Source organism: Daucus carota, chromosome 2 (assembly GCF_001625215.2).
Source record: "Daucus carota subsp. sativus chromosome 2, DH1 v3.0, whole genome shotgun sequence".
Taxonomy (NCBI): Eukaryota; Viridiplantae; Streptophyta; class Magnoliopsida; order Apiales; family Apiaceae; genus Daucus; species Daucus carota.
In genome coordinates, this window is record NC_030382.2 from 48,142,425 (window position 1) to 48,159,745 (window position 17,321).

The 17,321-nt window shown below is 30.5% G+C and overlaps 1 protein-coding gene across 2 annotated transcripts; it reads left to right on the top strand.

The window, feature by feature from the left end:
* The first annotated feature begins 3,773 nt into the window (after positions 1-3,773).
* On the top strand, positions 3,774-6,061 carry LOC108207680 (zinc finger protein JAGGED). Of its 2 annotated transcripts, none has more exons than XM_064086352.1 (5): positions 3,774-4,094; positions 4,228-4,286; positions 4,692-4,826; positions 5,161-5,248; positions 5,389-6,061. In XM_064086352.1, coding segments are annotated over exons 1-5 (735 nt in total). In that variant the 5' UTR covers positions 3,774-4,092; the 3' UTR covers positions 5,840-6,061. The 2 variants fall into 2 exon arrangements, with proteins under 2 accessions (XP_063942422.1, XP_063942423.1); XM_064086353.1 differs by having other exon boundaries at positions 5,392-6,061.
* Positions 6,062-17,321: the final 11,260 nt, after the last annotated feature.

A 17,321-nucleotide genomic window follows, 5' to 3' on the forward strand; every position in this document is an offset into this window, starting at 1 on the left:
GGAGGTTGTGTTTAGATGATCCAAAATCCTACGTTCTATACGGGTATTTATAGGTGCAGAGAGATTTGTTTGCTACTCTTTCCCATAATTAAATAATCTGAACAAAATCAGATTAAAATTTTCAAGCTACTATATTCCATAAATAATTTGTCTTTCCCATAATTAAATAATCTGAAACAAAATCAGATTAAAACTTTCAAGCTATTATATTCCACAAATAATCTAAAACAAAATCAGATTAATCAGATTAAAATTTTCAAGCTACTATATTCCATAAATAATTTGTCTTTCCCATAATTAAATAATCTGAAACAAAATCAGATTAAAACTTTCAAGCTATTATATTCCATATATAATCTAAAACAAAATCAGATTCTGAAACTTGCTTCTAATATACCCAAAACTAAAAAAAGTAGTTCTAATTTTTGATATTTTTCATCCGAAAATTCCAAAAAATTAGAAAAATAGAACGGAGCGATCTGAGAGGCGCCACCTACACGCCCCACGCTTCTCCTTTATATAAGTATATTGATGATTGATTCTCAAAACATCAATTTGAAAAAAATGGGACCTGCTGGGATATACTCCATCTATCAATATTTATCTATGTGCATATTCGAGAGAGAAAATTGAAGACAAGCGAGGTACTAGAAACAAGGATTAATCGGTGATTAATCGTGATTAATCACCAACTTTTAGAACAGAATTAAAAGTCTACAACTGGGGTCTGGGACTCTGGGCTATATGAAACGACAATGGACAATAAAAAAAAGAACTAGCTATTGAATCAAAATTGGGCTGATACTTAAATCAATGATAGTGAAATCAGCTTGATGGGCTTTAGTCGTCTTCCCTATTGAACAATTATTGGGCAAATTTTAAAGATCAATTGAAATTAACTATGTGCACTGGGCCGTCTACCCACTTCACGTTTCTCTGTTTTCACCACTGTGATAGACAAAACTTTATTATCTCCCTTGTGTGTGAGCTTTTCTAAGAGCAACTCGCCCAAATCGGACAATAATATCAGAATCTGGCTCATGCCCAACTCCTGCAGTGGAATTTGTGAAAAGGATCCTACTATTTCTATAATGATTTAATGTCACTAAAATTATAATTTTCTAAAATTATGACTAGTGACTTGTAATGATTTAATATTGTTAGATTCAAATTTAAATTATCTGTTTGAATAATTTTATACTATTGAATGACTTATGAGTTATTAGATGATAATTTAACAAAAAATTGATTGATTATTTATTTTAATGTTCAAATTGACTTTCATTAAGAAAATCATAACAATAAAATAAGTTTATAAAAAAGTACATCCAACCAACTACTTTTTTTAAATCAATTTCTTGCTTACTTCTAATTTCCAACCGACTTCTTATTAATTAAACAAACATACATTTTTCAGTTCAAAATCGAAAATGATTTAAATTTCCGAATTTTAAATCTAGATAAACATGCTCTTAGTTATAATCTTGATTTATAAAATCACAAGTCGAATTTAGTGATTTGTTACTTTACCCCTAAATTTGACTTCACAAAAGGTCTAGAATCACTTTGAAAGACACGATTTATAATACATTTATTTTTATACAAATAAATTTTATATTTATTAAGTTGTCAATATAGAGAAAAGGTTATTCAATACTTTCTAACTTCTCACGTAATTCGTTTATTTTAAACCAAACGATCCTGAAATGTGGAATGTTTCATCGCGGACATTCTTTCCAAATTTTATCTTTTTTTTTTGTTTCAATTCTTTTCTTTTAACAAAATTTATTTCAAATCAATTTTTTTCATTTCAAATTAAATTACATACAGTGACTAACACAATCACAATACTACATGTGGTTTAAATATTAATGCATATTAATTTTTTTAATATTAATATTATTCTTAAAATCATAACAAATTTGAAGTAACATTAAAAAAAGATATCTTATCACTAATATATAGTCCATGAACATAGATGCGCGACAAACATCAGTTGGACATTTCAATTATTTTATTATTCAAGTTTCTCGCAAAAATTTGAAATATATTTATATATCTTTATAACATAAGTTACTAAAAGTTGAAATCAACTAATACACTGTACATATACAAATCCAAATAATTTTCAATTTTTCATGTGACTTGTCCAAGAACAAATGTTAAAAACTAATTTTTATATATTCAATTCTTTTGATTAACTCTTATACTTCTTAATAAATTTAGTGTTTTGTGTCCACGACTACACATTACACAAATTAATAATTAATTTGTAAGAGCTCCCATTTAAACATTTTTTTTACTTCAAATTATTCTGATACATGCAATTGATTTTTTTTTAAATGCTTTAATTTGAAGTACCTACAGTGGTTTTCAGTCTTTTGACTGACCTAACCTAACTCAGGAATCTTGCTCTATTATGAGAACAATTGTCGCGGACTACTGTACTCTGATTCGTCTCTGCACCTGGTGATCACACAAAATAAAAAATAGAAAATCACCACCATTTCTTGAATAATTATGACTAAATTACAGCCACAAAAATTAAGCTCATAGTGTTAATAAATAAGAACTAATCTGATAAGATTAGCTGATAGATTGACTAGCTCGTAAAGTGAGGACTTACCACCCACGGAAGAAATTACGCACCTAACAAATAAAGTGGGGAGCCAAGTAGCAACCAACACAAGCTTGACATTTGAAAAAGGGACTGATAAAAGTATCATACACGGTGTTAACTGACAACAACACTTCATTCACACATGGCATAAGTTCAGGATACTCTATGATTGTACACCAGGCAAGGGGAGCCATCGTTTTTTTACAAAATTTTTAAAAAGATTATAATATTCTTGCAAAAAACTATTAGGCTTGGGTATTTACTTCCTTTCAAAAAAAGGCTTGGGTATTTACGAAAAATCCTTAATATTAATATGTACTACTTATTTATTTGATAACTAAAACAATAAAAATTATATAAAATTGCTTGATTTTTAAAAATTAAAACGAAATAATTTTGTTGGCGGGATAGTCATTACATTACAAAATCGTGATTAACATGGAAGTCTTTTGATAATAGTATAATAATTATAATTAATAAATAAAAAAATTATATGATGCTGACCAAATTTTGGTAATTTGATACTTCTCATTTTATGTAAATATGAATTACTTATTTGTTTGATAACTAAAATATGATAAAAATATTATAAAGTTAGTTGTTTCATAAATTAAATTGTTTAAATTTTAAAATTATTTCATAATAATTTTGTCAGGATATAATTCTCTTGATGAGCAATATCACCAATAATTAGAAATGCTGTAACTATATAAGAAATTATGTGGACATTTTATACTATACCTCTGAATTTCAACTAATGAGCTTTTTAAGCTAACCTAGAGTGCAGGAGGTAACAAATTATTTGATGATCGACCACAAAAAATGAAAGGGAAGTGGGTGATTAAATGAGAATCCATTACAACAATTAAGTCATGAAGTGATGAAGTAATTGATATCGTAGTCGACTTTGCTGCTTTATAGGAGTGTTCGATCATACCATGCCTTCCGGTAGTAGATCCAGCAAAACAAGAGCCTGGTAGCAGGATATATTCTATTTTCTTAACAGGGTAAATTCATATATATAGCAAGATCAAAATTATTGCTTAAAAAATTGTTCTTAGCTTTTATCATCCAATTCCCCTTGAACATGGGCTTACTACCATTTCTACCCCTGTCCCAATTATTTCTCCATTTCTCCCATACAAATCCACAACGTTCCCATTTTTTTCCTAGTCACTAGAACCATATCCTTCTCTCTCAATTTCTTTTCAATATGCTTGGAGAAAGAGAGTATTAATAAGAGAGCCTGAGAGAGATGTCTCAAGAGGAGGTGGCAGAATGACTGATAAAGAACTTTGAAGCACCTCCTTTCTTCACCATCACTCTACTGCTCCATCTCTCAAACTCAAGTCTCAGAGTCTCCTTCTCAACTTTACTCATAAATCTATACCATCTGAAATAATTGTTCGATCTCTTTCAATTCAATCGCAGAGATCTTTATTTTTACCCTCTCCCTCTCTTTCAGCTGTACCATGTAGGTCTCACCCCACATCTTCTTGTCCTCTAACTTCATCAATTATAAACCTATTTGATTTTGCTTTCATCTATTTATCTAAACCTATGATTGTCTTCTCTTTTTACTTATAGTTTTTCTTAATGTGTTTTAGGAGACCAGTAGAAGGAAATCCGTTGGACCTTAACAACTTGCCTGGCGAGGATTTTCCTGGTAAAGACATTCTGAAGTCACCTCTTCATCTCCTTGTTAATTAAGACTAAATTGCTTAGCTAACTTGTTAAAAAACAGTGCAATTTAACAGCTCTCTTATTCAACTTTTTTCATAATTAAACTTCTTTTGGACGACAAATTGGTTGGATTTAATGTCTAGATTGTCAAAAATAAAGCTCTAACATTTGATGGAGGTCGAAGTAAAAGTTAATTTCTGATCTGATCCAGATACAAAACCCTACAAAGTGGTAAAAGCCACTTCTATTCTATATTTTGACTGATTTTTGTCAAGTCTGTTCTTCTCTGAGAATATATATTTTGATTTTTTGCCAGTGCCCAGTGGGCGTCTCTATGAAAAAAAGGCACATAAAATGTCTGTATATGTTACTGTGTGCCTGTGTGTAGGAGCAGCAGCAGGAGGGAAGAAGAAACACGGTAGGGAAAGTGATGAAGAGGGGAAGGTATACGAGTGCAGATTTTGCTCTCTCAAGTTTAGCAAATCTCAAGCTCTCGGGGGACACATGAATCGCCACCGACAAGGCAAGGCTAGCAGCTAATACATTATCTATTTTATAAATCTGTATTCCTTGCAATAACTCTAGCCTGCCTCTCTTTTTTACTCCGGCCTTATAAGTTCTAATTGCTGCTACAAGCTACACATAAATATAGTTATTCCGGATTGGTGTTAATGAAACATTAGCCGTAGATTAAAAACTAGGTAGCTATGTATATGCTAGATTTTGTCATGTCAATCTTGGTTTCCTGGATGCCAAACACAGTGATTTTGAATTCTTTAATTTGTATTGAAAGCTTGGCTTCTTGGATATATACTACCCCTGCTGCTCTTTAATTTTCAATGTGTTATGGAGTGCAGAAAGGGAGACAGAAACACTGAACCGGGCTCGTCAACTGGTCTTTGGTAATGATAACCTAATACCACCCACGCCTCATCACAGACTAGGGTATGTTCTTCATCAATTCATCACAGTACAGAGTGGTACAATTATTTCATTTTTGATTTTTTTAAGAATTTTGAAATAGGGTTCTCTTAATTAACTCTTCATGAAGATTATAAGTTTGGTATTCATATATAATTAATCAGCAGTGGTCAACTACCAATATTGTCACATGGAGGGTATAATCACCATCATCATCAGACAAGTGATCCCTTGAGAGGCGCCGGTTACCCCCCTGCAAGATACTATGGTGGCTCTTCATCATCCACCAACATACCACCGCCGGAGTCATACATGTACCCTCCCTCGCCGCGCCTTGCTCCGCCACCCATCAATGACTACTTTGTAGGCCATGCGGTGCTCCCAAGCGCTCAGATACCATGCTACAATAGTAACACTGCAGCCACACGTGAAACGGCGGTAAACAACTACACATGCATGGGAGCTCCGATAGGAAGTGGATTTATGCTAGGAAGCGGTGGTGGGAGAAACACGTCGACAATCCTCCAAAATGATAATAATAATAATTATCTTGACAGTACTACTAGCAATAGTAGTAATAATAATGTGGAGGAGGGAGAAGAGATAGCAAGGTAGGATCACGTAATGCTAATTCGTTAACGATCAATCGTTATCAATATGGATTGTAATTGATTATGTAGAATCATGTGTTACTAGAAACATATTAAGAATATTTGTGAAGTTGATATGGGCATGGCAATTGCGCTATACTGGCTAGATTTCTTGGAATCCTAACGTACAAGAGTGGGGTCGTGGCAATGCAAGAAATGAGTGAGATGGTTTTGGTTTTACTATAGATTTTGGTTTTGGCTACAGCTTTTTGGTGTGCATACACTAACTCACACTCAGCTGCCACCATCAGGTTTGGCTTTAATTGATGCTAGCATGCACTACACCCTAGGGCTTATGAGTTATGACCCTATCTCATCATCAACTTCATTGTTTTCTATTGCTACCCCTTGTACTGTACGTATTTGTATGTATAATTGTACTAGCAAACTAAACTCCATGTGAATTGGGAACCAGATAAATCATGTATTATGCTAGGACAAAGACTTGAATTTCAACTGCAACTCCTCAACCCCCTCTTTACATTTGGAGTGTACCTTGCCCCTTTTGCATGTGTGGACCTGATGATCAATCAGTTTTCCACCAGTCTCGCCATAATTTTTGAAATAAACATATAAATATAAAGGTTCTCTTGTGTGAACATACTTTTAAGTTTTATTACAGGCATATCATCTTAAAATTAGGATCTATAATTCTATATACATATCTGTATCCAAATCTTTGTAAATCTTCTTTATTGTAATAAAAACATGATCACTTATAATTTAGAACAATTTTATAGTATAATATTACATTATATTGGCTATCCATCATCTATAAATTTGTATCAGGACTTTTTACAATAATAACATAAGAATTACAATTTTTGTAATAAGAATCATTATGATGAATTGCAATCAAGAATAATATTAACAATTATAATATTGTGATCAAGGTTGTTATTCGTGCTCATTTTTTTGGGATGTCAATGGTTTGTGCTTTGATGCTTTTGCCTGGTTTATTATGGGGTCCAATAATTTTTCTGAGATGGATTTGTATGGTATTTTGGATGATCTACAAGACTTGCATCAAATTTGGGACGGTGGTGAATATCACAAAAACTCACTTTTCACAATGAAAATTTGTTCACGTTTTAAGGGTTTTTGTTACTCCAGTATCAATTGATGTAATTCATAAGTATGAACATTGGGTTACATATGGTACTTATATGAAGATCAATCGTGATGCTGCTAGTTTCATAATTGATGTTGATTGGATTGTTCGAAATTTCGTTATAAGACTTCTTAGATCAAAGAATTTGAATATTCTATGTGTAAAGCGACCTGAAAACAAAACGCCTATTTGTTTAGCTTGTTTTTTATTTCACAATCAAGTTGTACTTGACAGTTGGGGGTTCGTCCGAGCTGATTTTCAGTATTTTAATGTATTCTTCGGTTAATGTCAAAAAAAAGAAAAGTATATATATATAGGTAGAATGCGACCAATGCTAACACTTTCTATATTTTAATATGGTATCGTATTCACTAGAATAAAACCTGTCAACGACTTAATGCTCTAGTATTTTCGAACCTTTGTTGAACCTTGTATTTTGGACACAGATATAGATCTGATTGACCTACAGGGGCAAAAAGTTTGTGCTTTTGAGATATGATTTTGAGAAGAAACAAATTTTTCACCGATTAACGCTTAATGAAGACGGTGACTGACCGAACCTTGGTGTGTCTTTATCTTTATAAGGTCACAGTTCTGGCTATTTAATTTTAATATTTTGGTTTTGTTTGCCTGTGACAATCCCACAGTTGGACATGTCCGAGACGTCCATTTACTTTCTGTAAGGGTCTGTCTGGTCAATTATGACTTATAATTATTCGTGTTTAACTAATTTTATATTATAAATTATTAAAAAAATCCTATTTTAATTAATTTCTAAAAGTAAATAATTCCAGGATAAAGAAAATATATATAAACAATGACAACAATGATTAAAGTCAAAGATACTAACATTTAACCTTTTCCTGAAATTTGTTTAATAACATTTCATCTGAATCAGCTGGGGCAATCGTGCTGTCCATACAATTATTGGATAATAGAAACCAAGGTTAATAAAAACCATATCCATATTTAAATTAGTTTAAATAATATCTTTTTAAACGTATATATATACCTTAGTTGACTAATTATTGAAATATCTATATATAAAATAAATATAATTTTTTAAAATAAAAGTCAAAATTCTTCACAATATTTGGAGGCTGAATACTTTCTTCACATGTTACAACTTTACTATAATTATTATTAGAACCAAACACAAATTTAAATTATAAAAATAATAGTAAACACTCTCAAAAAAAACAATAAAATATTATACAACAAAAAAACATACTCCCACATGATGTAAATTAATGGATCAAATTCAATTTTGCCGAATTTTCAAATATGCCATAAATGAAAATTGCACTACAACTCCATCTAAAAGCACTTAACTGAAAATCCTTCCTTAGTCAGCCTACTTCTTTTTATTTGTGAGAAAAATTACATATACATGTAACCACCGGAACACACAGCACATGCAATTGATACTGTGTATATGTGCAAGGAGAGAGAAAAATGAAGCTAAACATTGTAACCCTAACCCTATAAACATAGCCCTAGCAGGTACAGACAATCAAAAATATAGGTGAAGCTGGACTACAAGCCTACCAGCTAATATACACACACTAAAAATTTTCTCCCAGGTTTTTATCATTCACATTTCACTGTTATATATGAGTCTCCGCTCTCGTCTGTCCGTCCGATTTGCAGTTTTCGCCTTCCACACTCCACAACCTCATCTTAATTCTGTTCACAATTTAATAACACATAGGATATGATATATAGCTTAATTATGTTTTAAATTGATGCTGTTCACGCATCTTCATATTATACATTATGCAAGGATAATTTGTTGAAAGCTAAAAATGAAATTGGGTATAAAGTTGAAATATGGCATTAGACATAATTAATGCTTGTTTGTCAAGACCTTTTTGCAAGATTTGGCTCAACTTATTTCATATTGTATAAAAAATTTATGAGCTAACTTCTCAATTGGGCGAGTTGAGTTCCTAACTTCTGTTACTAAATCATTTTTCTCTTAAAATTTGACTTTTACACAAATATATTTAGGATCACACTAAAAATAATAATTTGTTATTTATATTAAATTTTTATATCTAATAATTTATAAATACGAAAGGTTATCCAAGCACATAAATTAAATATTATCTTTTCATATGTTATTAAAATATTTGAATAAAATTACTCAATTTAGATAACATTAAATCTATTTTCACAATCTCGACACCCCAACAGTCATAGATTAAGACGAGGGATCTCCTACAAATCTAAAACTCATAAATAAAATTTTAAACATACTCCAAACAACAAAAACGAGTTTGATAATTATTAAAATTACTTAAATCTGATAAATACAAACAAATAAAATTCTTCAAGAAAGCAATAAATTCTATATAAGTTAGAATTATCTAAGTCTTAATAAATGAAAAATGTGAATTACTTTCCATCACATAGTCCTGAATCCCTAATTATATGTGTCACATAGTAAAAATAAACATAACTCAAATATGACGACTCAAACACCTCGTAACGATCGAAAACATTTACCAAATAAGAGGTATTTAAATATTACCTAATGCCCGTAATATATCCACAGCATAGAGGCACCTAAGGCTTGTAATATATCCACAGCATAGAGCACCTGATGCCCGTAATATATGGGATAAGGAGTACGGTATCTAGTCAAATCATAAATTAAATTATGTGCACTCACGTAATTTAAACAAATTATTAAAATGAGAAAAACTCTTCCAAGAGTGAAGAAACATATCATGATTAATCACATTATCACGGAAGTGACTTGTCAATGTTTTCGTATCACAATGTCATGGTTGTAATACTCGTATTTGAATTTCTGTTAATGGTCCATATAAATATTTTTCGCACTTTTGAAAATCACGTGATTAAATATTTCAAATATTCTCAAACAAATTATCACTTGGCATTTTTTCAAAATCGTATGTTTTTTAATATTTCAAAACAAATTTAAAAAATTATTTTTTGAAGGTAAAATAGCCAAAAGAATAGTTTGGACCAGAGAAAAAAAAAAATTATCCGTATCTCGAAATAGTAACTTAAATTCTCAACCAAAAAAAAACCGTAAATGATCCGCTAAACTTCTTACCATCAAAATAATATATTATAATTTATTATTCAGATATTAATTATTATATATTGACACAATGATTTTAAAATATCTTAAATTCTTAAGCGTTGCTTCAACGCGCTTATTTCAAAATTATTATTATTTTATTATATCAATAAAATATTGTACATGGCTCATGTTTTGTAAATGTTTCCATTCTGTATTAGGTGTTTGATTCATGCCTTCTTCTCTTAACAGGTACATGGGAAGATGAAAATGCGGGATTGTGTGATGTAAAGCTACCTTCATTTTCATCTATTAAGACCTATGAGCTTCTATCTTATTTAGATATTATTTCTTTTGTTGTAGAATTTTATTTGTTAGTATTAATCAAATTTAAATTATTATGGACTGCCAGCTTATATATATATATATATATATATATATATATATATATATAATATAGGCAAGTGATCAAATAGAAACCAATGTTATTCTAGAAACTAGAAACCACTCACATCATCGCAGTTTATAACTACAGATATCACTCGTTTATACGCTATTAATCACTGTTTTATGCCGTCAATTATTAACAATTTTTAATGTTGATAATTGAGAAAATTTACTTATGTTTGCTATTGTTGATCGATTATTGATGATCAATTATAGCTGTAGAAAGTCTATGATGGTAAAAAAATGACGAGATGAGTTGTGTGGTGGTGGTAAATAATCACTAGTAATGGCAAGTTATGATGACAAGCGGTGGTAGGTCAATCGTGGTTATAGGTGACGGCGGTAGCAGTGTAATGGGTTGATAATGATGCCCGGAGGTTCATCGATGTAGTATGAGTGAAGATGATGTAGATATATGTTGTATATATGTATATTTATATATCTATATTTCTGAGATTTCTTGTGTTGAAAATAGTGATTTGTGATGTACAAACGAGTGATATTTGCAATTAAAAAGAGTGATAAAAAATTTGTCAGAGACTAATTTCTAGTTTCTAGTCTAATTTAATTTCTAGTAGAGTAAGCCCACACACACACATATATATATATATATATATATATGTATGTATGTATGTATGTATGTATGTATGTATGTATGTATGTATGTATGTATGTATGTATGTATGTATGTATGTATGTATGTATGTATATATATATATTATATTTGTGAGGATTTTATTCGTTCGTATTTATCAAAACTGTTTTTTTTAGATTATGAAACTATTTTTTATTATCCGGAATATATTAATTAGTCGTCTGTTTAGAAATTTTGGATTTGAATTAATCGCGGGGGGCTTCTGAATTGATATCGTACACTGTTTAAAAAATTCACCGAGGTGAAAACATTAGAATATTCAATAGAGTCGTTAGATATAATAATGAATAAATTAATTATAATTAGTAAATTAATTTTTCAATCAAAGCATATTTATCAAAAACTTTATACAAGTATACAATATCACATATGATATTATAATATAGTTCCTAAAACTCACAAGTATATGATATTATAATATAGTTCCTAAAACTCACAAGTATATAAAAGTATCTCTAACGTTGTTAGTTAAAAGCGAATCGCTAAATCTGAAGACATTACATAACTCTGAAGACATTACATAACATTTTATTTAATGATACTGGCCGTTATACTATTAGCTGGATATATCTAAAAATGATAAGTAATTATTATCATAAATTATTATAAATAAAATATATTATTTTAATAAGATAATATATGAGGTGAGATTTTGTTAAGCGAAGCCAATATACTAAATGGTTTACTATAAATATAAACAAGAGTTTTATACGGGGTGGGATTAATACTTATTATATTATATGTGTCATAAAGGTTTTGGAAGATTGGAGATACTCAAATCCCACATACAAGTATACAACATCATAATATAGACGTTGATTCAAAACCCCATGTATTTCCTGGATTCCTTAGCACCAGAAAGTTTGGGAAATATTTAATTAATTAAGATGAGCCATGACCAGGTGCCGAGTTCCTTCTCTTACAAAACTCCTCCGGAACTGATTACATGATTTGTAAAGGGAAGAAAAAAAATCTATTTAATGAGCATGCACATGATTACCTTTAAACGAGTTTTAAGTAGATTAGTAGAATTTTAAAAGAGTATTGATAGAGCCTGTTAATTGTTCGTCTACCCAGATATTGCTGATGTGCAGCAGTGTTTAAAGCTGCTGTCGCCTTTTTTGGTTTTAAATAGATAAGATGGAATAGTAACCCTTATGGCTATCAAGTAATATTTTCTGATGTTGAAGATCCAAAGAAGATAACAACATCATCATACGCTCAAAAGATTAGAATATGACACAAGATACACAAATAATGGAAATTCAAATTAAACCAAATCTTAATCCAACTAATTAATCACGTCTTTATATAGCCATCCCTAAATAATCTAGTTTTACATCAATCAGTAACCATGTTTAGGAACCAGACCTTGGTATGAAACAAATCTGATCTGAAATACTTAGAAATTAAGATAAAAGTATTATTCTACATGTAACCTATACTTCGTTAAGGAGGATTGTGTTTGAGAGATGACATAAATTGGGGTCTGGCTAACTACAACTCAACACTCCCTCAGATTCCATGTCTTTAACAACTGATCAGATGCTAGCAAGGGGGTTACTGTTGTCTCTAGAGAAAGTTTCTCTGAAAACTGAAAAGCGCGCAGCTAGCCAGCGTTATGTTACTTATAGTTATACACCATTGTGTTATTTTAGAGCATCCACAGGGTATATGATTGCCGGAACTATAATAAATATGGTACAAAAGGTTAATATATTCAATTTCACATTTTCTTAACTCTTTCCCATCTTTTTTAAATTATCTATTACTAATATTTTCAATTCAATATTATAATTAATGATAATATTGAATATAAATAAACATCATTATTGTTGAAGTCACTTCAGTTTATTATATATTTACAGGCTTTGAGTTGCTCTAATAGTTCTGCTTATTCTTTTCGCGGTTAATATCATCAACACTACAATGAAATCTGTTAAAAATAATCGATTATCATAACCGGCTAGCACTAGACAGAAATTGGTTAAATTCAGCCGATGCTTATTTCATGTTTAAGATGTGTTACTATTCGGGTTTTTATCAAACTGACCACTCATTGCGTTAAAATATCTCACTTACTCCTCCATTCTATCGAAGACTCATTTAAGCGTCTATAAATCAAATATATATTATTTTATTTACCCATCACTATTTATATCTCTTTAATTAGGCATCTATAAAAAAAATCTACCGTTTTTTTTTACTACAAAACCACTTCGAGTACTTTTATATTTCTTCAGTATTAATCCAAATAATTTTGAAATTTATAAATTATATATTTATAGCTATATATATATTTTTAACAACATTACTATGTTGCTTTAGGAATTCCCAAATTATGTTGATAGATACTATAGACACAATTATGAAAGTACTCGAACTGGTTTTGTAGTAAAAAAGTAAACGGTTAATTTTGATAAATGATTAAATAAAAAGGTATAAATTTTTATGTGAGTAAAAATTAAAATGATATATTTTTAATTTATGAATCACTGATGAGATGGGTGGGTGATATTTTAACGTACAGGGTGGGCGGTGTTATTGTTTTGATTACAAGAAATGTTGAATTATTACCGAGTTGGCAAATGATGGTTTGACTTGGTTTAAAGTAAATTATTTTTATATAAAGTGAAAAATAAATTATAAATGATAGTTCGGTAATTTTTATTCATGAGTCAGTTTGTTTGATAGTATTTATGTGTACACCCGGGTTCTTATATATGTTACATATGTTGCAGATGATAAATTTTTAATAACTAAATCGGTTCAAATTAATACTTATAGATAAATAGATATGATTGATGGCTGACAACGCCACCCGTGTTCTTCCAACGCATTCTTTTTGGGGTGTGTTGCTGGTTTACAAATTAACCTTTTTGATTTATATCAGAAATAATTTATTTAGAAAATTCAAAATAAGCTGGCTTGCTTTTCCACCCGAACGACTCGTAGAAGCAAGTCGGCTTATTAGTCGAAGAAGTCACAAGTCCAATGGCGCATAACATTGGAACCTGTATTCGATGAACGAAATTACACTTTTTAACTATTCCGAGGCTAGCTTACACTTGGCGAGAGAAAAAAAAATGAATTTTATACTGTTACACATTCTAATACGGAGTACGATGTAATTTGGGGTATTACGTAGTTCAATACTATCAATATTAAAGGCATCCGTACAAGCTGGGTGCAAGTTGTGATGTAAATGGATGAATAACTAACATTATATGTTGTGCAAATGTATAAGAAATATGTTGTGCAAATAATAAATTATTTAATTAATCCGCGAGTGAATTCAAATCGATTTCTCAATAAAATTACGATGTTTCTTTTATGTCAGGGTAACTTCCTTTGCTGATTAATGCAATAATAATCAGTATATGTAGCTCGAATTATTTAAAATGCAGATCAAAACTGCGTTGATTACAACACACCAATCTAATTAACAATCTGACTGAAGCTCTTCAAGTCCGGCCAGATCAGAGTTGAGATACCCTGGTCAAGATTTTTGAGGATGTATACTCTTCATATATTCATGTATTTATATATAAACATTTTGAGTTTTTGGGTGTTTAAATATAGAGTTTTAACTCTTAAAGACAACTATTATCCATTGTAATATGTTAAGACCGTTGTCAATCAATCATGAATCTTAAGCTAGTATATATTTCATATATTTATATAAAATAAATTTAAAACATTTGGGGTCCTTAAACATTGAGGACTCCAGAGATAAGTTTTATCCGACTCAGGACTAAAGTTGTTCTCAATCAATCATGAGTCATATAGACCGATCTTAGCTAGTATAAACCTGTGACACACACAAACAAAGCAAGATGCATGCCTGACACAGTCGAATACTTGGGGTACCAAGTAATCCACTATTTTTCACAGTGTATACTGTTGAAAACAGAAAGGAAGGAGCTAGGACATATAAAAAAACAATTAAGAATTTAATTGATTAAATTCCAGGAACAGTGTTTTTACATTCGAAGCTTAACTAAGTGAAGTGGATCCAACCAGTACTCTTCAGTTACAAACAATGTTTTATATCAAGGGCTGGCTGGGGAGGGTCTGATACAAGGATTATCAAGACCATACAACTATACAAGCAATAATAGCAAGTACATGGTCTGGGTAGAGGCATTAGTAGTACTTTGAAAATGATATTAATGTGCGATATATAGGGGAAAACTGTTACTGTGATTAGCTAAACTTTGCTTGCCGCAGTTGCACGACATAAAGAGAAAAACAGTTGTGTTGAGTCAAATTAATTTTTGCACCCAGAACCGTACTTTCAAACGGACGGGATCGGAGGAAGTTTACTCATGTTCTGATTACTGCAGGAAACTTCAATTTAATACAAACAGTCAGTGTCAGCACTCTACGTGTACATTTTAACCACAAGTTTTGCAACCAACTGCAGATTGATCGACTTTTATATGTTAGATTTGCTTTTATTATGAGTTTTCCCAGTGTATGCTCATGAACACATGCTAATAATGATTTTTACTTAGATACAAGATTAAAAATTTTGATTGGTAAAGATTTTTGTGCATGTAGAGCTACCATTATTAATGGAATAGGAGCCAATAAGAATTCACCACACAGTAAAATGATTGCCAGTGTATGTCATCAATTGATGGGCACACTAGAAATTCCGTTTTATTATTATCGTCAAACGATTCGATTGATGCTTGATGTAAATTTAGATAAAATGTATTAGCTGCATTTTACTATTCATAGGAAGCCGGATGATATATAAATCTGGGAAATAATTGATTTTACTTGGTCAATCAGTATCAGATGCATACTGCACATTACATGTACTCGTCACGTTATTGTCACATGTATTTTCCATTGTATGCACTTTAACTGTGTAACGTTGATATGATCTTTTGCAGTACCTCATATTACTTCTTCTCTAGCTAATTATTGTGCTACTTCCTACCACTTGTCACACAACCCCTTTTCTCTAAAATTATTTCACAAAATTGTAACCTAGCTATGCCAAGTAATTAACATGTTATTATGTTTGTAACACGATCAAAGATGTCTCACTCCAAGTTAGGGTTGGGAGAGACGATCGGATTTCACCCATATATCCTTTAGATTTTTTTAATATAAATTTCAAGAGGTTTGGAAGAATATGGTAAATCATTTTGTGAAGCAAAAGACACAACAAGAAAAGCGGCATTTCCGACCGATCTCGTTTGGTCGGTAAGTCGGTCACAAATGCCCGCTTTTTTTTCCGACCACTTTGGTCGGTCGAAAATTTTGGTCAGAAATGCCCGCTTTTCTATTAGTGTGGTTTCATGATAAATCAATTGAGTTTACAAAAGCTTTACCTGTGATCTTCATGAACTGTTGTATTAATTATTAATTTGATATTAATCTTTTGTGATTTAGGATAAATCATCACATCTTCATATATCGTGCATTTTAAATTAAAGTTTAAATGCATCTCCCTGCAAAGGCAATGTCTAGATTACAAAATTATATTTAGCAAAAACAATGTCAAGATATGGAGACTAACAGCAACATCAGCTTCATCTCACAACTCGTATGCCACTTCAACGTACGAAAAAACCCATTTACGAGGTAAAAATTACCATAGAAATTTTGGACCAAATTTAGTACGGAAAACAAAAACCCTCATAAATATATTGTTTTAGTAATAAAATTTTTAAAGAAAAATCAATATACTATATATTTTTTAACATTAATATTATTAAAACCAAACAACTTTTTTTGTACAAAAATTGTTGGTCGTATCTCTCACTCTAAGTTGTTCACAGCCCTAAGATTGTATAATAAATTTTAACATTTGATGTCTTTAAAATTGAAAGTTTAAGTTCCTGTATATCATTAGTTCTAATTTACAAAAATATATAAGATAAATCATAAGATATTAAAGAATATATGTACATCTACACTCATACACACGGTCAATGTACATAACATACTATATTTTGATGTGATTTAGAACTTTTATAATTTTAATTTTTAGTTTGTATTGGAATATGACACACATATATATGTATATATATAATAATAATATAATAATGATTTAATATAACTTTTTCTTCTAAAAATTATTTTTTTTAAATATGTGATTTTTTGAAAATGGACATATAATTTGAAACGGAGTAAGTAATTAATGCCCAGAAGTACCAATACTC

Excerpts from the sequence above, each read along its gene's own strand:
- LOC108207680 (XM_064086352.1), top strand. Across the intron at positions 4,287-4,691 it reads GCCTGGCGAGGATTTTCCTG|GAGCAGCAGCAGGAGGGAAG; the intron begins GTAAAGACATTC and ends GCCTGTGTGTAG. Across the intron at positions 4,827-5,160 it reads CATGAATCGCCACCGACAAG|AAAGGGAGACAGAAACACTG; the intron begins GCAAGGCTAGCA and ends TATGGAGTGCAG.